Source organism: Heterodontus francisci, chromosome 1, assembly GCF_036365525.1.
Source record: "Heterodontus francisci isolate sHetFra1 chromosome 1, sHetFra1.hap1, whole genome shotgun sequence".
In the NCBI taxonomy this organism is placed as follows: Eukaryota; Metazoa; Chordata; class Chondrichthyes; order Heterodontiformes; family Heterodontidae; genus Heterodontus; species Heterodontus francisci.
Genome location: NC_090371.1, coordinates 269,187,613 through 269,208,252, shown reverse-complemented (window position 1 = coordinate 269,208,252; position 20,640 = coordinate 269,187,613). Strand labels below are relative to the sequence as shown.

At 46.7% G+C, this 20,640-nt stretch overlaps 1 protein-coding gene across 1 annotated transcript in view; it reads left to right on the top strand.

The window, feature by feature from the left end:
* The first annotated feature begins 14,699 nt into the window (after window positions 1-14,699).
* Window positions 14,700-20,640, top strand: part of LOC137376315 (insulin-like growth factor-binding protein-like 1) — a 46,912-nt gene continuing 40,971 nt past the window's right edge. Inside the window, exon 1 of the mRNA XM_068044616.1 lies at window positions 14,700-15,245. Coding sequence (XP_067900717.1) covers window positions 14,744-15,245 — 502 coding nt within the window. The 5' untranslated portion in view covers window positions 14,700-14,743. The remainder of the gene's footprint in view (window positions 15,246-20,640) is intronic.

Genomic DNA, 20,640 nt, shown 5'->3' with positions numbered 1-20,640 from the left:
GGGTCAGATGAGAGTCAGGGACTTAAATAATTAACATTCATAAAAGTACTGGAGAAATTAATGGGACTGAAAGCCAACTAATCCCTTGGACCCGATGGCCTTTATCCTAGAGTTCCAAATGGGCTGGCTACAGAGATAATGAATGCATTGATTGTAGTCTTTCAAAACCCTCTAGATTCAGAAACAGGCCCAGTTGATTGGAAAGTAGCAAATGTAACACCACTATTCAAGAAAGAAGGGAGAGAGAATACAAGGAACTACAGGCCATCAGGATACCAGTCATCAGAAAAATGCTGGAATCCATTATTAAGGAGATGATAACAAGGCACTTAAAAAAATCAGAATATGATTAGACAAAGTCAACATGGTTTTATGAAAGGGAAGTTGTGTTTGACAAATCTACTAGAAGTTACTGATGATGTAACGAGCAGGGTAGATTAAAGGGATCCAGCAGAAGTAGTATATTTGGATTCTCAAAATGCATCCAATAAAGTTTCCACACGAAAGGTTGTTGCATAAGATAAGGGTTGGTGGTGTTGGGGGTATTATATTAGCATGGATAGAGGATTGGTTAAAGGATAGAAAACAGAGTAGGAATAAATGGGTCATTTTCAGTTTGGCATGCAGTTACTAATAGGGTCCTGCCAGGATCAGTGCTGGGGCCTCAGCTATTTCTAATCAATGTTACGGACAGGTGGTAGGGAGTGTGGGTGTTTCCCACTGTTCACCTCCCAGCTGACCACAATCATGTTTTGTTAAAATGATGCTTTAGCCCCTAAGTGTCTTTAGGGTCAAATAAACAGACAAATGACAGGTTTTCTTTAAAAAAAAAATTTTTTAAACATATCCTGAAATGATCGCAACCACACCCACACACACATACACAAGAATAGATAGATAAAGTGAAAAGAGTAAGAGGTAGTTTAAAGTCCCAAGTGAGGTTAAGTGTTCGTTGGTTTACAGAAGGTTATTGAGTCTTCTAGGGAGGAAAAGACTTCTGTTAAAAAGTTGCAGGCCTGATTATTCACAGTCTTGAACTTGCAGAGGTATTGTAGAGCTCTAATTTTTACAATGTAAGAGAAACTTCCAAGCCTCTTTGTGAGAGGGCACTGAGACTAAGATGCTTTGGTGGAGACTGTTTATTACTTGCCATGGAGCTTACTTCTCCACTCCAAACAACACCCAGCCAGTGCTGTCTGGCTCTTTATATATACATCTGAGTACAATTAACTATTCAACACCCAACAGCTGTTTGCCCTATTACTTTCAACTACTAGGTATTTAACATCCATTAACAGAACTTAATAGACACTAACATACAATACAGCCCAAAGCTGGTGGTGTATTTTGTTACCTTCCCTCTCTCTCTTTCTCTCTCTCTCTCTCCAGAGAGCGATCTTAACATATAAATCTCTCACATTAGCTTCTGTTAGGAGATGCACGGCCCTCTCCCCTGTTGTGGCCACACAATAAGCCAAGATATGATAACCATGGCCATCATTTGATGTTTGAATGGGAATCATTCTGTTATGATGTTGCTGCTCCACACCTTATTCATCTTGGTTTGGCTATGAGCCAGACTGTCTCCAGCATCCTCTGTTAATCGATTCATGTCGATCAGAGTCATTTATATGCAATAGCTCCTTTCAATTTCAAAGGGGTTCTCCCCAGAGCTATTTCAGATGAGGTTAATGAGCCTCATCCTTGCAGCCGAATTTGTGGATTTCCAGTACAGGAGGAGTCATACGGCCGCTTGTCCATTTTTACTGTATATAAGTCTCCATGTTCTTGTGATTTTGTTTAGCAGTTGACTTTTCTTAAATTCATAACTCTTCCATTTCATTGTTTATTTAATCACGGCTCCTTCCGTGCATGGCATATATATTAATGACATAGATGAAGGGACTGAGTGTAATGCATCCAAGTTTGCTGCCAATATAAAACTAAGTGGAAAGGACATAAAGAATCTGCAAAGGGATATAAAAAGGTTAAGTGAGTGGGCAAGAAGGTGGCAGATGAAGTATAATATGGGGAATGTGAGGCTATTCACTTGGGTAGGAAGAATAGAAAAACAGAACATTTTTTTAAATGGTGAGAAACTATTAAATGTTGGTGTTCAGAAGGATCTGGGTGTTCTTGTACAGGAAACACAGAAAGTTAACATGTAGATACAGCAAGCAATTAGGAAGTCAAATGGTACATTGACCTTTATCGTAAAGAATTCTTGCTGTAATTGTCCAGGGCCCTGGTAAGACTATACCTGGAGGTATTGTGTACAGTGTTGGTCTCTATATCTAAGGAAGGATAAACTTGTCTTACAGAGGGTTCAACGCAGGTTCACTAAATTGATTCCTGGGATAAGAGGGTTGTCGTATGATGCGAGATTGAGTGGAATGGGCCTAGACTCTCTGGAGTTTAGAAGAATGAGAGGTGATTTAATTGAAGCACACAAGATTATGAGAGGGCTTGTCAGGGTAAATGCTGAGAGATTGTTTCCCCTGCCAGGAAAGTATAGACCCACAGGGTATAGTCTCAGGATAATGTGTCAGCCATTTTAGATTGAGATGTGGGGAAAGGACTGAATGGTCTACTCCTGCTCCTAAGTCCTATATTCCTATATATTAAAATTCTTCACTCAGAGGGCTGTCATTCTTTGGAATTCTCTAGCCAGAGGGCTGTGGATGCTCAATTGTTGAGTATAATACATTTTTGGACTCTAAGGGAGTAAAGGTATACGGAAATTGGGCGGGGAAGTGGAGTTGAGATCGAGGACCAGCCATGATCTTACTAAATGGCAGAGCAGCTTGAGGGGCCATATGGCCTATTCCATCACCTATTTCCTATGTTCTCATGCGGAAGCAGCATGCCATAGACAGGGCTAAGCAATTCCACAACGAATAGATCAGATCAAAGCTCTTCAGTCCTGTCACATCCAGTCATGTATGGTGGTGGACCATTAAACAACTAACTGGAGAAGAAGGCTCCAAGAACATCCCCATCCTCACCAATGGCAGAAGCCCAGCACTCTCATGCGAAAGGCAAGGCTGAAAGGCAACTACTTTCAACCAGAAGTGCCAAGTGCATGATCCATCTCAGCCTCCTTCTCAAATTCCCACCACAGAAGCCAGTCTTCAGCTGATTCAATTCACTTCATGTGTTTCAAGAAACAGCTCAGCGTACTTGATACAACAAAGGCTACAGGCTTCGACAAAATCCTGGCTGCAGTGCTGAAGGCTTCTGCTCCAGTACAGCTACAACAACAGAATCTACCCAATAAAGTGGGAAATTGCCAAGGCGTGCAGTCTGTACAAAAAGCAGGACAAATCCAATCTGACTAATAACTGCACAATCAGCCTATTCTTAAACATCGGCAAAGTGATGGAAGGTCTCGTTGACAGTGCCATCAAGCGGCACTTACCAACAACCTGCTCACCATTGCTCAGTTTGGGTTCCGCCAGGACCACTCATCTCAAGACCTCATTACAGATGTAGTCCAAACATTTACAAAAGAGCTGAATTCCAGAGGTGAGGTGAAAGTGATTGTCCTTGGCATCAAGGCACCATATGACCAAGCATGGCATCAAGGAGCCCTAGTAAAATTACAATCAATGGGAATCAGGTGGAAAACTCTCCACTGGTTGGAGTCATACCTAGCACAGAGGAAGATGGTTTTCCTTGTTGGAGGTCCCAGGACATCCCTGAGTTCCTCAGGATAGTGTTCTAGGCTCAACATCTTCACCTGCTTCATCAATTACCTTCCCTCCATCAGAAGGTCAGAAGTGGGGATGTTCGCTGATGATCACACAGTGTTCAGTTTCATTTGCAACTCTTCAGATAATGAGGCAGTCTGTACCCACATGCAGCAAGACCTGGACAACATCCAGGCTTGAGCTGATAAATGTGAAGTAATATTTGTGCCACGTAAATGCCAGGCAGTGGCCATTTCCAACAAGAGAAAGTCTAACCATCTCCCCTTGACATTCAATGACATTACAATCACCGAATCCCCTAACACCAACATCCATTGACCAGAAAATTAATTTGCCCAGTCACATAAATACTGTGGCTACAAAAGCAGGTCAGAGGTTGGGTATTCTGAGGCGAGTGACTCACCTCCTGACTCCCCAAAGCCTGTCCACAATCTATAAATCACAAGTCAGGCATGTGATGGAATATTCTCCACCTGCCTGATATATGTAGCTCCAACAATACTCAACAATCTCGACACTATCCAGGATGAACAGCCCGCTTGATTGGCACCCATCCACCACCTTAAAATTTACTCCCTTCAACACTGGTGTACTGTGTCTGGAGTGTGTATCATCTACAAGATGCACTGCAGCAATTCACCAAGGCTTCTTCGGCAGTACGTCCCAAACCTGCGACCTGCAGGTTCTCCTCCAAGTCACACACCATCCTGAAGTGAAAATATATTGCCATTCCATAATCATCACTGGGTCAAAATCCTGGAACCCCTTACCTGTGAGAGCACTCCCAACACACAGCCTTAAGCAGTTCAAGAAGATAGTTCACCACTGTCTTCTCAAGTCTAATTAGTGATTGACAATAAAGGCTATGCTTGCCAGTAATGCCCACATACTGTGAATGAAAAAAAAAAGCATCAAACAATATAAGTCCAACCAGAAGCTTTCCATAATGGGCTGAGTTATTAAACAGGTTCACAGACTGGAGAAACTGGCATTCTCTTTAGAACAGAGAAAATCGAGACTTAAAAGAGCTGTTGAAGATCATGAAAAGTTTTGATAGAGTAAATAAGGAAATACTGTTCTCAGTGGCAGAAGCATCAGTAACCAGGGGACGCAGATTTAAGGTAATTAGCAATAGAACTAGGGATGGCATGAGGAAAAAGGTTTTTACCCAGTGTGTTGTTATGATTTGGATTGTACTGCCTGATAAGGTGGTGGAAGCAGATTCAATAATAACTTCCAAAATGGAATTGGACAAATACTTGAAGTGTAAAGATTCGGAGGGCTGTGGGGAAAGAGCAGGGAAGTAGGACTAATTGGATAGTTCTTTCAAAGAGCCGACACAAGCATGAAGGGCCGAATAGTCTCCTTCTGTGCTGTATCATTCTATGAGATCTTCTTGCAGCAATGTTTATAATACTTGGAATCTATTACTTCTCAGAAGCCACCTGGTAGAACTGATCCTCCAAAGATCCGAATCTTTGCAGAACGTATACATACACCCCCGGAGGCATGTCCATCCCCTTACCTCATAGCCAAACAACATTGAACTGCTGCCACACAAAACACTTTGAAAAACAGACCTTGTCTTGAACGTCACTGTTTGAAATAGCACTAATCTACTTTAACAATATCAACAACCTTCACAACCTATAAATAATAAAGGATGTTCACAGTCTGTGTTTGGGCTGTTTCACATGTCCACTTGGCCTCTGATTCAAAAGTGCCTTTAACTCAGTCAGTCCCCTTCACTCAGGACACGAACAGCTTCTTTCATTTAAATGCAATAACTGGAGGTGAAATTGGTCTCGGATGATAACGCAAAGTGGATGATCGTGAATTTTACATCCCATTCAATTTTCTCATCCATTGACTTCAATGGAAAAGAAATTTGGACAGTGTTTAAAATGGGTTGCCGATTTGTTACAGTTCAAAACCAATTTCACCAGCCCCCTGCATAACCATACCCCCAAACTCTTGTGGTACTTCACTTTTAATAATTTGATAATCAAAATGTTTGCCTGCATTAAGCATGATTCTCACAAATGTCTCAGGCTGCATTTTCCTCCATGATGAATTTATCACTGAACTAGCACCAAACTACACTTCCACTCTGCCAAGAATCACCAAATTTTCTTCATGATATATTCCTGGTGCTATTCACCCGTATTGACAATCTGCCTCTGATTGAGCAAAAAAAATCAGCATTGCTGCAGTGAGATAAAAGGGCTAGAAATTAGGCCAGGACCCAGCTACGTCAGATCCTGGTCTCTTCACAAACCTCTGTGCAGGCCAGCTCAAAGGCAGAGTACAAGATCAAAGACCAAAGCTACTCTCTTAGCCAAAGCTCAAGAGACCCTTGGATGAGCCACAGGCAGAAGCAGAGCCCAGTTAAGATCCCTGTAGCTACCAGTATCATGATAGAGGATGCTATTAACACTTTGAAGCCTCAAATTCCTTGTTAGATAATGGGTATCTTACAGTACAATAGTTCATTAAGCAACTCTGCTATTTCTCTAACTATCATAATAATTTTTGAGCTACCGTACTCACTCATGACTTCTTTGTGCGAGTAACTTGAAAGTTGTCATGTGCTTTCATTTTATCCTTTTGCTTTCAGCCTAATCCAACTGTTCAACCATAGAACAATGACTCTAGGAGAAAGGTGACAGAAATCACTGGGAAGAATACAGGAATCTTCAAATAGTGTAACGAGAAAGGCAATCAAGAACAACTATAAGCACTATTATCACAGAAAGAGGACCATCAAAGAAGAATTGAAAATTCCAAGGGAAAAAAACAAGTTTGGGATTGATCACTGGAAGCATTCCTTCAACCACACTGTGATTAATACCTAGAATGGTCTCCGGGTAGAGTCTCCAGGAATGGGGCATGGACATCTATAGAGTCAGGGGCTCGGTAGTTGGAGGGTGATTCAGAAGACTGAAGAATTGGGGTGTCAGAGAACAGAGGTAGAATGGAAGTCTGGCAGAGAGGGAGAATGGAGGTCAGAGAGAGAGGGGGGATGGTAGTTGGGAAGATAGGGAGAATGGGAGAGAGGGAGAATAAGGATTGAGGAGATTTTGAAAATGGTCATCTGGGAGAGATGCGGAATGGGAGTTGAGCGACAGGGGCTCGGGGGAGTGAGTTTGATAGGGGAATGGGGGTCTAGGCCTTGGTGGTCCTCATATGTTTCCTCCAAAGCAGAGCTAGGACATGAGATCACCTTCAGAAGAGTTCTTTCCCCGGTTTCTGCTATTGATCCTGTTCAACTGTGCTCAGTAAGTCATCTAGAGAGGCAGTAGAGAAGAGTTGTCACTTAGTGGCAATAGAAAGCAGTAGCATATGAGTGGTAGCCCTATGAACCACTAGATTGTCATATGGAGTGTGGGGAGGAGAAAGTTCAGTCTTGAGAGGAGAGGAACCATAGAACCATGGAAAAGTTACAGCACAGAAAGAGGCTATTCAGCCCATCGTGTCTGCGCCAGCTGAAAAAGCTAGCCGCCCAATCTAATCCCAAAAGGAAGATGGCCAAACACCCTGTGGGATGTATGTTCCAGCCTTGCCATCTGCCACACTTTGTAGGCATCCTCCCTCTGCCAATGACGCCAATGGCCATCTCCTCCATCAGCATCAGGACTAGCAAAGCTTGTGGACCTCCTTTAGTTTTGCAAGATGAGTCAGAGTACGTTAGTATGTGGCTTGTTGAAGGGATGTGTAGGTGTCTGACAGCTTAGCATAGTGTGCATGATGAGAGAAAGAAACACCCGGTGTTGGGAAGAGTGGCAGTAATTGTACATTAAACTATATTTGGAGGAAAGTAACGGGAAGTGGGGGAGGACAGCTTGTTAGTGCTGGGGCTGCAGTCGAGTGGTACAGAGCTACATAGAGATTGAGGTAGCTGTGTTTTGCTGTCTTACATCAGCAGTTCTGCCCAAGACATTGTATTTTTTTTGACATTGCTACCAGATCCTCAGTACGATGTTGCTGACATTTATAGGCTCAGTAACCTCTGCCCCACTGTTGCCAAACTATTTGGCATAGCGATCTGTATCCATCACTGTGGAAAAGGACCTCTTTCCTCCTGCTGACTTCCTTCACCAAACCCCATTGGCGAAATAGGGGGCTCTGATTAATCATTTTAAAAATAGCAACAGGTACAGACAGCTGTCATAACCAAAGACACTTCTTCTTTACAAAGTGCTGATGGCCTTTCAATTGCAGGAGCCCTGCCAGATTTCCAAGGCCTGACAATGGGAGAGCTACCAATAACAAGCACAGGTAGTTATGAAAGCTTGCACTTACTTTTCCCAAAGATATACTTTATTCATAAAAATTTGCAAAAAATACATTAAAAAAACAGTTCAAAACAGTCCAAATTTCACATTTTGGAAAAAAACAATAGAGATCAGATTCCTTCGATACAGAACATGAGTTGCCTCACAAATGTTGTCATTTTATATACAATGTATATTTGCATTACACAGCCAAAGAGTTTTTGGTGCATACAGCCCGAGGGGTTTTTCAGGGGTTCCAGCCCCTCAGTAAACCATGGCGGGAGGACCTTACACAATGGTCTTTCCCCATTGAGCCTTTGTGGCGGCTGCCCCAAGCTTTAGTGCGTCCCTCAGCTTGCCCTTCTTTTTTTTTTTTTTTCCAAAATATATTTTATTCATAAAAATCTGTAAAAATTACATTCCCAAACAGTTTAAAACAGCATCAAGTCAAAAAATACAAACCGTGCAAAGGTGATCAGTTTCCTTCTATACAATTATGAGTTGCCTCATAACCCTTACATTTCATTGTCATGCCATATACATTTTTACATTTACAGCACACAAAATTTTCCCGATACAGTTCGAGGGGTTTCCCATGGATCCAGCCCCTCAGTTCAGCTTGGGGGACCTTACACTGTGGTCTTTCCCCATTGAGCCTTTGCTGTGGCTGCCCCAAGCTTTAGTGCGTCCCTCAGCACGTAGTCCTGGACCTTGGAATGTGCCAGTCTGCAACATTCGGTGGTGGACAACTCTTTGCGCTGGAAGACCAGCAAGTTTCGAGCAGACCAAAGGGCGTCTTTCACCGAATTGATAGTCCTCCAGCAGCAGTTGATGTTTGTCTCGGTGTGCGTCCCTGGGAACAGCCCGTAGAGCACAGACTCCTGTGTTACAGAGCTGCTTGGGATGAACCTCGACAAAAACCACTGCATCTCTTTCCACACCTGCTTTGCAAAGACACATTCCAGGAGGAGGTGGGCAACCGTCTCTTCCCCACCACAGCCAACGCGGGGGCACTGTGCAGAGGGGGCGAGACTTCGGGCGTGCATGAAGGATCTGACGGGGAGGGCCCTTCTCACCACCAGCCAAGCTACATCTTGGTGCTTGTTTGAAAGTTCTGGTGATGAGGCATTCCGCCAAGTGACTTTGGCGGTCTGCTCGGGGAACCATCCGACAGGATCCCCCGTCTTCTTTTCCCGTAGGGCCTTGAGGACATTCCGTGCAGACCACAGAATGTCCGTGATGGACCGGTGGTCAAAGATGTTTTCCCGCAGAAACTGCTCCACGAAGGATAGGTGGTACGGCACGGTCCAACTGCATGCAGCGTTCCGCGGCAATGTGACCAGGCCCATCCTTCGCAACACCAGGGACAGATAGAACCTCAGCACGTAGTGACACTTGGAGTTTGCATACTGGAGATCTACACACAGCTTGATGCAGCCGCACACGAAGGTGGTCATCAGGATGAGGGCCACGTTGCGTACATTTTTCCCGCCCTTGTCCAGAGATTTGAACGTCGTGTCCCTCCGGACCCGATCCATTTTAGATCCCCAGATGAAGCGGAAAATGGCTCGGGTGACTGCCACAGCGCAGGAGTGGGGTATGGGCCAGACCTGCGCCACGTACAGCAACAACGTGAGCGCCTCGCACCTGATGACCAGGTTCTTACCCACAATGGAGAGAGATCGCTGCCCCCACATGCCCAACTTTTGTCGTACCTTGGCTACTCGCTCCTCCCAGGTATTGGTGCACGCCCCCGGCCCTTCCGAACCATATCCCCAGCACCTTCAGGTAATCTGACCTGACGGTGAAGGGGACAAAGGATCGGTCAGCCCAGTTCCCAAAGAACATGGCCTCGCTCTTGCCGTGGTTAACTTTGGCTCCTGAGGCCAGTTCGAACTGGTCGCAGATGCTCATCAGTCTGCGCACGGACACCGGATCCGAGCAGAAGACGGCGACGTCATCCATGTACAGGGAGGTTTTAACCTGAGTGCCTCCACTGCCTGGGATTGTCACCCCTCTTATGCTCGCATCCTTCTTAATAGACTCAGCAAAGGGTTCAATACAGCAAACAAACAAGACCGGGGAGAGAGGACAGCCCTGTCTGACTCCAGATTGGATCGGGAAACTTTCCGATTCCCACCCGTTGATTGAGACTGCGCTACTGATGTTTGTGTACAGCAGTTGGATCCAATTGCAGATTCCCTCCCCAAACCCCATTTTGGAAAGCGCGTCCATCATGTAGGTATGCAATATCCTGTCAAAAGCCTTCTGCTGGTCCAGGCTGATGAGGCAGGTGTCCACCCTCCTGTCCCGTACATAGGCGATCGTATCCCTGAGTAGCGCGAGACTATCAGAGATCTTCCTGCCGGGTACAGTGCAGGTCTGATCGGGGTGAATCACCAACTCCAGAGCAGACTTGACTCGACTGGCTATGACTTTGGATAGAATCTTGTAATCAACATTAAGCAGTGAGATGGGCCGCCAATTTCCGATTTCTGCCCTCTCCCCCTTCCACTTGTAAATGAGGGTGATGATGCCTTTCCTCATGGATTCTGACATGCTGCCGGCCAGGAGCATACTCTCGTATACTTCCAGCAGGTCCGGGCCAACCCAGTCCCACAGGGCCGAGTACAACTCGACCGGTAAGCGGTCGCTTCCAGGAGTTTTACACGTCTCGAAGGACTCGAAGGCCTTTGTCAGCTCGTCCAGAGTTAGCTGCTTGTCCAGTCTCTCCCTCCTGCTGTCATCTAAGACCTCTGTGATAGATGACAGGAAGGACTGGGAGGCTCTGCTGTCTGTGGGCTTCGCGTCATACAGCCCAGCATAAAAGGATTTGCTGATCCTTAATATGTCGGACTGCGAAGACGTTACCGAGCCATCTTCTTCCTTCAGGCTGCTGATAACAGAACTCTCTCTGTGTACCTTTTGGAAGAAGTAACGCGAACACGTCTCATCCTGCTCGATGGAGGATGAAGAACCTCTTGATGTTCTCCTTAATCGCTTCCCACCAGTGAACTGGAGACTCAAAGAGGGGTTTCACGGTCCTCCAACCTTTGTAATCCCCTTTGCGTTCCTCAACGTTCTCTGGGGTCAGCAGTGTAGCATTGAGCTTCCACATCCCTCTGCCAACCCGCTGGTCATCCTGTAAGTGACAGTCGGCCAGTAAGAGGCAGTGGTCGGAGAAGAACACCGGCTTGACGTCGGTGGATCCGACCGTGACGGGACGGGACGGGACACAAACAGGAAGTCAATCCTGGAACGGGCAGACCCGTCCGATCCTGACCATGTGTATCTGCGCTGCGCTCCGTCTGCAGGTTTGCTGAAGACGTCGTGCAGTTTGGCATCTTTAACTGTTTCTATTAGGAATCTGGACGTAGCGTCCAGTTTGCTGTCGTCACTGCCAGATCGTCCAGCCGCATCGATGATGCAGTTGAAGTCACCGCCTAACATGACCAGCCTGGACGTCGCCAGCAGCAGTGGGAGCTGCTGGAAGACGGTCAGCCGCTCGCTGCGTTGTACCGGGGCGTATACGTTGATCAACCGGAGCGGAGCGTTGTTGTACATTACGTCTGCTACGAGGAGGCGACCGCCCACCACCTCCTTAACTTCGGAGATGGTGAAGTTACCTCCCCGCAGCAGAATATCCAGGCCAGAGGAACGGCAATCATTTCCCCCCGACCAGATCGATGGCCCGTGGGACCACCATCGCGACCACTGCCTGAAGGTACTGAGGTGTGGTATTCCACACTCCTGCAGAAACAGTAGGTCAGCTTTGACCTTGGCGAGGTAATCCAAGGTTGAAACACATCGCGTAGTAGATTTAATGCTACGCACATTAATGGAAGCAATCTTTACACCCATTTTTTAAAAGTTAGTTGTTGCTTCCCATACCATTTGTCCTTGCTCGTCCCAGTCCTTCGGGATGTTCCTGCATACCCATCGTGTGAGCAAGCTGTTTCACAATAGTTGGGCTCAGAAACCCCTCCTGGTTTTTCATGCAGGGGTCATTCCGCTGGGGTGACATCGGTGGGGTCTTGTAGGCAGCAAAGATTGGGTTATCCTCTGCTGCTTCCATCTGTTCCTCCTTGAAAACATCACTGCTCCCGGCTTCCCGGAGCTGAGACGCGTTGGCCACGTCGTTACGTGTGGCGCTTTGGGGTTGGGGCACGCCGGGCCCATCACAGCTTCCAGTGCCCGGGGCTGGGATGCTTTATCATCCATCTCCTTGGAGTTCTGTCGCCTCTTTTGAAGGGGCTGTCGTTCCAGCATTCCCCCGTCCAGTGAAGAGGAGTTGTTGCAGTCTGTTTCAGAAGGTAGCCTCCTCTTGCCACTGGTTTGGGTGGTGGCCTGTTCCGCTTTGGGATGTTTTTTCTTTGTGGTTTTCCTCTGGACCACTTGCCACTGACCTGTTTGTCCATCTGCTGCCTCCTCCTCCATTGATTCTGTCTGTGGAGGAGGGGTTTCCGGGTGCAGGGTAGGTGCTGGGTCGCTGGTTTCAGCTGCCTCCCGTCCCTTCTCCTTCTCAGGTAGAAGTTCCTCACTGCGGAGAAGGTTGCTGGTCTCCTTTCGAACACCGGACGCCTTCATCGAACCTTCTCCCGGCCTTTCCTTGGACCTTGCCGCCTGAGCATAACTGAGGCAGCGTTTGGGGCAGGGTTTGTAGAGATGGCCTGCCACACCGCACAAGTTGCAACACTTAGTCTGCTTACAGTCCTTGGTCTGATGGCTTTCCTCCTTGCAGTTCTTGCAAACAACCGTGCTGCAGTTGGCCGCCATGTGACCAGATTTGCCACAGGTGCGGCAAACTCTGGGCTGCCCAGCGTAGACCAAGAAGCCTCGACTTCCCCCGATAGCGAAGCTGGAGGGAGGGTAGATGATGGCTCCACTGGGATCTACCTTCAAGGTCACCTTGACCTGCCGCTTGCTGGTCCAAATCCCAAAGGGGTCCTTGACATCAGTGCTGCTGCCGGCCACCTCGACGTACCTGGCGAGAAAGATCGGTATATCCACCACCGGAACATAGGGGTTGTAGAGGTGAATCGTCACCACCTGGTCCCGTTGTGACGGAAGCGTGAAGAGCGGCTCCGCTGTGAGGATCGACAGTGGCACCCGGTCCCCTTTCTCCTTGAACGCCTTCAGGAACTTGATACATCCCGCCACGTTCCGGAACGTCACGTCGAAGTATCCACTGCTGGGGAAATCCTGCAGGCAGAAGACATCCGTCGCTTGAAATCCGCAGCAATCGAAGAGAATTTTCTTGATGAAGAAGGTGCGATCGACTGGTGCATCTCCTTCCTTGTCCTTCACGACCACCCGAACGGTGTTGCGCACTCCCTGGCCCGAAGCCCTTCTTATGACAAGGAGACAAACACCTCAAAATGGTGCATGCCTTGCATCATTGGCTTTGGGCAGGTATAGCAGATGCCTCGTCCACTTCACACATGTTTTGGGTGAAGCTGAAGATACCCCACCAGTTATTATATAAAATGTATTCTTGACCATCACGAGATGATGTTTAAGATTCTCATAAACATGGGTCTGGAAATCCCGCAGGCTATTCTCTGAAAGAAGACTAGTGGGACCTTCAGAGAAAATCTACATGTCAGCAGTTTACACTGTTAACTTGGTCATTTCCATTGAAGTCACAGCAGGTGACCTGGAGAACCCTCCCGAGGAAAGAGGCCTTTACAGAGGCATTAGTGCATGAAAGTAGAATCATCAGAACAGACAGGAAGAGAAAGTCAGTGGGAAATGGTTTAACTGTGTGTGAGGCAAAAAGTTGTAAAAAGCCTTCTGTAAGCTGTGGTGTCAGTCATGGCTCAGTTCGTAGCCCTCTCAGCTCTGAGTCCGAAGATTCTGAGTTTAAGACTCATTCCAGAGACGTCTGCACATGATCTAGGCTGACATTTCAGGAGAGTACTGATGGAGTGCTGCACTGTCCGAGGCCCCATCATTCATATCTAACTGTCCTCTCAGGTGAACGTAAAAGTTCCCTTGGCACTGTTGAAAGGGCATCAACATGAACTCTACCTCTCTCCGCAGATGCTACCAGACCTGCTGAGTCTTTCCAGCATTCTCTGTTTTTATTCCACAGCAATCTTTGATCATGAGCAAGGGAGTTTTCCCAGTGCCCTGGGCAATATTTATCCTTCAACCAACATTGCTTTTTAAAGTAACAGATAATCTGGCAATCTAGCTCCTTTCAGTGGGATCTTGCTGTGCGTTTTCTTTTGTGGGTGGGGGGGGGGGGGGGGTGCCCGTTTTCCACATTCCAGCAGTGATTACACTCCAAAAGTGATTTAACTGACTGTAAAGGGCTTTGGGGAAAACTCATTTCTCGCATTTGCAAAATATCTTGAGTTGCAGGAAGGTGCTGCATAGACGCGAGTTCTTGTGCAAAAGTCAACCATTAGAAGAAAAAAAACTTATTGCAACCCCAAAGGCAAGCAGTTAAAATCCTTCAGCAATCGCACCTCTTGGCAAGGTGACTGGGAGAGGTGGCTCTGCTTTCACTGACTTTACCGGAGTCTCTCTCGGGTGGAGTTTCCCCCGGGGGCAGAGTGTATGGGTCCCACACAGCGAGTGGGGGGGTGGGGGCTCTCCAGGTAGAGTTGGGGTGAGCAGGAACGGTGCTGGGACAGGTTAGCACTTTGGCGAAGTGGTGAATCAGTGGCTGGGAATGTTCTGGGAGGGTTTATTTGGGATCTGCACTGGTCCAATGCGAGCAGCCCGGGTTGGTTGGTAGCACATGAATAATGAATGAGGGGCCGAGTTAGCAGCTGGCACCGGGCGTGGGGCAGTCACACAGGAGGATCAGGGAACATGGAGCTGTTGTTGCTGCTGCTGCTGCTGGCGGGGATGATGTGGGGGCCGGGAGTGAGGGCTGAGTGTGACCGCTGCCAGGCCAGCTCCTGCCCGCCTGTCCAGTGTAAAGTGCCCGAGCTGCTGGCACAGGACGAGTGCGGCTGCTGCGACCGCTGCCTCGGGGTGCAGGGCGAGCTGTGCGGGGGTGAGGGGTTGAAGCACGGCCGCTGTGCCCCGGGGTACGTGTGCCTGACCTCGGCGGACGGGCAGCGGCGGCAGCAGCAGGAGGAGGAGGAGGAGGGCACCGGCTCCTGTATCTGCAAACACGACTACCCGGTGTGCGGCTCCGACGGCAGCACCTACCCCACCATCTGCGCCCTGCACCTGGCCAGCTGGCTGTCCGTGCACCAGCTGCACGGCAAGATCCACAAAACCCACGACGGCGAGTGTAAATACGGTAAGAGGTGGCGGGAGGGAAGGACGAGGAGAGGGGCAAGAGATGGCAGGGGCTGCAGGCGAGAGGGAGCGAGAGGAGGTGTAAAGGGAGGGAAGGGAGAGGGGAAGACACGTGGGGGTTGAGGGGAAAGAGGGAGCTGAGGGGGACTGGAGAAGTGGAGGAGGGAGAAAGTGAGACAGGGGAGAGGGAGAAGAAAAGGGACAGAAATAGGGAGGGGAGAGAGGAAAGGGCTGGGAGAGCAGGAATGGACGAGTTAGCAGGGAGAAAGAGTTGGAGTAGAATATAGGGTGAGAGAGGATGGGGGAAAAGGAGAAAAGATAGGGGGTTGGAGGAGAGAGGATAGGGGGACGGAGGGAGAGGATGGGGGAAGGGGCAGAGGATAGGGGCTGGAGATGGGCACTAAGTGCACCTGCACACTCTTATTTTCTCTCACTGTCTTTTTTCCTCGATTTTTCCTCTTCCTTTCTCGCTGTCTCTTCCCTCCCCTGCCTCACCTTGTTCCCCACAGTTGTTGTCTTTCGTTTTCTCTCTCTATTTCTGTCTCCATCTTTTTCTTTGCCCCGTTCTCCATTTCTACTTTTCTCTTCCATTCCCACCTCATCTTTCTCTTTTTTGCCACTCTTTTATTTTCAGCCTTGCTGCACCTCCTGTATGTGTCTGACTGACAGAGAAAGGGACAGAGAAAAAGTGAGATAGAGACAAAAGGAAGGAAAGACAGAGAAAAGGACAGAGCGAAAGAAGGACGCAGAGAGAGAGAAAGAGACAGACATATAAAGACACACACCGAGACAAACATGGGATAGAGATAGACGCGATGGAAAGCAAGGCTAAGACAGAGAGAGGGCAGACTGTGTTTCTCTTTCTGCCTCTGTGTCTCACTCACTACCCCACCGCTCAGGCTGTGTGTGTGTATCCTCCTTCTCACTGTCTCTATCTCTGTCTTTGGATGGGATGCTGTGTAACAGTTTGAAATGCGGCAGGTATTGAGTTTTAGCAAACAAGCTTGGACTTATTCTAAATATACTTCCATCCAGAGTACACAGGACAGGGAGATGTCACCTGGAAATGGGACCCAGGCTGTGTCCGGCTGTTCTCCAACTATCCGAGGTTTGGTTACAGATTCCCTTCGCACTATTGTTCCACTCCTTCAAGTTAGTGCACTGGCAATCGCAGTGCCTGTTAGATTTCCAGCGTGTACGTCAGGCTAACTGTGTCAATTGTGAATCGTTACAAAGCTCTGGTGACAGCGATGGTTCGCCAATGAGCGTAAAAGGATACTTTTAAACTAGTCCCAGTGGGAAAAAGCGCTTGTCTGGACCTGGAACAAGAGTCCCGAAAAACAGCTGCTGCCTCATTTAATGGGACATTTGCACCATTGTATTCGTCGTAGTCTGTTGCCAGCCTACTTTCTTGGTAATTGGATAGTCAAGCAATTAGAAAGAAAAAGATGAATCGTCTATTCAGAATATTGAGTTGTAATTAAAAATGATTTTCGGATTTTTGGCAGGCTGAAAGGGTTTATTATGGACTATCTTGGTTTCTCGGAACTTCATGGTCTTCAACTGTCAGTCCCTGTGTCTATATCTAACCTCCTACAGGTATATCTGCTTCCTGCATAAGGAGGAGGGGGATACACAGCAAGGGTGAGATATAAACCAACAGCAAAGTGGGCAATCCCAGGCTGGGAATTTCTGTCCATCTATTTGGATGGGATGGGGGTACACTCAGGTCTGGAGTATGGATGTAGAAAGTCACTCCACGTTCCCTGTTCATTCTGGTTGCAAATTCACCTTGTGTGTTAACACATACAAGGAACCACCTCCATCATTTTTGTCCCGTTGTGCCTTTCTTTAATTTTCTAGCCAGGAAATGTATCTGGGCTTCTCCCTAACTTTGGCGGAAGTTCAGCGAAACCCCCCACCCCCCGCGCTGTTTCGCGTAAAAGGGATTCGCCGAAGTCGTGGAGCAGGAGCGGAGAAGCCCCGAGATATTCCTGGCGTTAAGTCTTTAGCCAAGGTAATGGTGCAATGTTGGGGATTTAACCTGTTCTTCCAAGAGGCTTATTCAGGGTTTATAGTACTTTTACTCGGAAAATGTCAATACCATTTGTACCACGTTTAACAACTAGAGAGTTCACGTTAGTTAAGCTGGTATAATTTTTGTGGCAGTTTAAGGTGTCCATATACCCATATGTTCAGGGATCTATGGAGATATTACAGGTATCTGCATTTTATAACAACAACTTGCATTTACATTGCGTTTTTAACGTAGTAAAAGGCCCCAAGGTGCTTCACAGGTGTGTTAGCAAAGACAATTTGTGGCTGGGGCCACGTAAGAGTTTAGGACAGCTTGGACAAAGAGGTAGATTTTAAGGAGTACCTTAAAGGCAGAAGTTTAGGGGTGAAATCCAGATCTTAGGGCCTAGGCAGCCGAAGGCACAAGCCCCCAGTGGTGGAGCAGTTAAAATCAGGGAAGTGCAGGAGGTCAGAATTGGAGCATCAGGGATATCTGGGAGGGTTGTAGAGCTGGAGGAGGGTACAGAGATAGGGAGGGGCAAAGCCGTGGAGAAATGTGAAAGCAAGGATGAGAATTTTAAAATCGGGGTGTTGCTGGACTGGGAGCCAATGTCGGTAAGGCAAAATATGTTTGGGGGTCTATGGACAGATGCTACAAATGCATGGATTTTATACTCGTGGGTAGATGGATATATTTTACAGATTTATGTATTTCATTTTCCTTCATGTAAATTACACTGGTAACCAACTAAAATCTGTTTGATCGTTCCTTGTACTGGTAAATGTCTTGAAATATTCGGTAAGCGGTTGGTTGGTTAGTATTTCTCATTGTTTTCTTCTTTTTAAATTCGGGCATTGGCTTAAATTACAAGCTAGGAAATTTAAAATCTTGGTTAGTAAAACAGTAAGTCAATTAATAAGTATTAAAAGTGCAAGGGAATTCAGTGAGGTGGAGCTAAGAGGTCTTGCTTGATTATATTCATAGGCTCTAAAGTGCTTTGGGTTGTCATGAAAGGTGCTATAGAAATGTAATTTGCCCAACAATGAGAATTCTCTTCAAAGAGAGGAAATGATTTTACCAGAAGGCCTACAACACGCGTTGAAGTATACAAAAATTTTATGAGTGGTATTCCCAACAGTAGTTGTTGGGATTAAAAATCATCGGTACCATTTGAGTAATTGAAAGAAGCCTTTTCTACTAGATTTCCTTTTTGACCAGGGTCACCATGACTACATCAGCTATTAGACAGCAAATGAAAAACATTGTAAACAACTATTCTGAAGCTGAAATTAAAGTACGTGAGGCAACCTCCAATGACCCTTGGGGACCTTCTAGTTCTTTAATGACTGAAATTGCAGACCTAACCTATAATGTAGTGGCATTCTCAGAAATAATGAGTATGATATGGAAACGTCTTATTGATCATGGCAAGAATTGGCAACATATTTATAAGGCTCTGACACTAAAAAAAAAGGGGCAAAGTTTAGAGAGGATGTGCGAGGCAAGTTCTTTACACAGAGGGTGGTGAGTGCCTGGAACTTGTTGCCGGGGGAGGTGGTGGAAGCAGGTGCCATAGAGACGTTTAAGAGGCATCTTGACAAATACATGAATAGGATGGGAATAGAGGGATACGGACCCCGGAAGTGCAGAAGGTTTTAGTTTAGGCAGGCATCAAGATCGGCGCAGGCATGGAGGGCCGAATGGCCTGTTCCTGTGCTGTACTGTTCTTTGTTTCTTCTTTGTAAATATAAGCAAATAGGGTTAAATTTGAACTGTGGGCGAAGTTACAGTAAAGACCTAAAGCATATAACCATATTTAATAAAATAACCAAGATTATAACCGATTAAAAACTAGAAATAGACAATTGAATGATATTTCAAAACTTAAAAATCTAATTAGTTAAATAAAATACAATAGAGATGCAGGGGGCAGGTTTGAGTTGGAACTGTAGCACGTGGGAGCTGGTGGACAACTGTGTGATCCACAACAACCACATCTGCAGTAAGTGTCTGCAGCTCAAGGAACTTTGGCTCAGAGTTGATGAACTGGAGTCTGAGCTTTGGACACTGCGATGCATCAGGGAGAGACACTTTGTTCCAGGAGACTGTCACACCCTTTCGGCTAGGTACTTCAGATTTGGTCTGTGGTCAGGGACAGGAGGGTGTGACTGCAAGTGAGGCAGGTATGGGGATCCAGAAGGAAGCATTGGAGGACCCTCAGCATTTGAACTTGTCCAACAGGTTCGAGGTTCTTGGAGCCTGTGTGAACGAGACCAGGGACTGAAGGGCGGATGAACAATGTGACCACAGTGCCATAGTACAGGGGCCCATTCAAGTTGGGGGAGTAAAAAGGAATGTAATTGTGTTAGGGGACAGTATAGTTAGGAGGAAAGATACTGTTCTCTGCAGCTGAGAGCGTGAGCCCCGAAGACTGTGTTCCCTGCCCGGTGCCAGGGTTAAGGACATCTCCTCGAGGCTGGAGAGGAACTTGAAGTGGGAGGGGGAAGATCGATTTGTCATGGTCCTGGTAGGTACCAACAACATAGGTAGAACAAAGAAAGAGGTTCTGCTAAGGGAGTATTAGTGGCTAGGGGCTAAATTAAAAAGCAGACCACAAAGATGATATCTGTTTTACTACCTAAGCCACAATCAAATTGGCATAGGGTCAATAAGATCAGAGTTGAATGTGTGGCTCAAAGATTAGTGTGGGAGAAATGGGTTTCAATTCATGGGGCACTGGCACTAGTACTGGGGAAAGAGGGAGCTTTCCATTGGGATGGTCTTCACTTGAACCATGCTAGGAACAGTGTCCTGTCAAATTGAATAACTAGGGCTGTAGAGAGGCTTTGAACTAAATAGTTGGAGGGGGGGGAGGGTTCAGGTAAGGGCAAATTTAGAAGTAAAAGAGAAAGGGCAAGGCAAACGTGCAAGGTAGTGATATGAGTAATGATAATCAGAGTGTGACAGGAAGGGACAGAGCATGCAAACATAAGAGTGCACCAGCAAATAGGGTCAGAGTAGGATAATTGGTAAAAAGACAAAATTAAAGGCACTTTATTTAAATGCACTGAGTGTTTGTAACAAGATAGATGAGTTGATGACAGAGATAGAACTCATTTGGGTATGATCTGAAAGCCATTACAGAGACATGGTTACAAGGTGACCAAGGCTGGAAACTGAATATTCAGGGATAGTTGACATTTTGGAACTATAGGAGAAAGGAAAAGGAGGTGCTGTAGCTCTATAAATAAAGGGTGATCTCAGTACAGTACTGAGAAATGATCTTGGCTCAAATATCAAGTTGTCGAGTTATTTTGGGTGGAGATAAGAAATAGCATGGAAAGGAGTCAACAGTGGGAGTAGTCTATAGGTCGCCTTA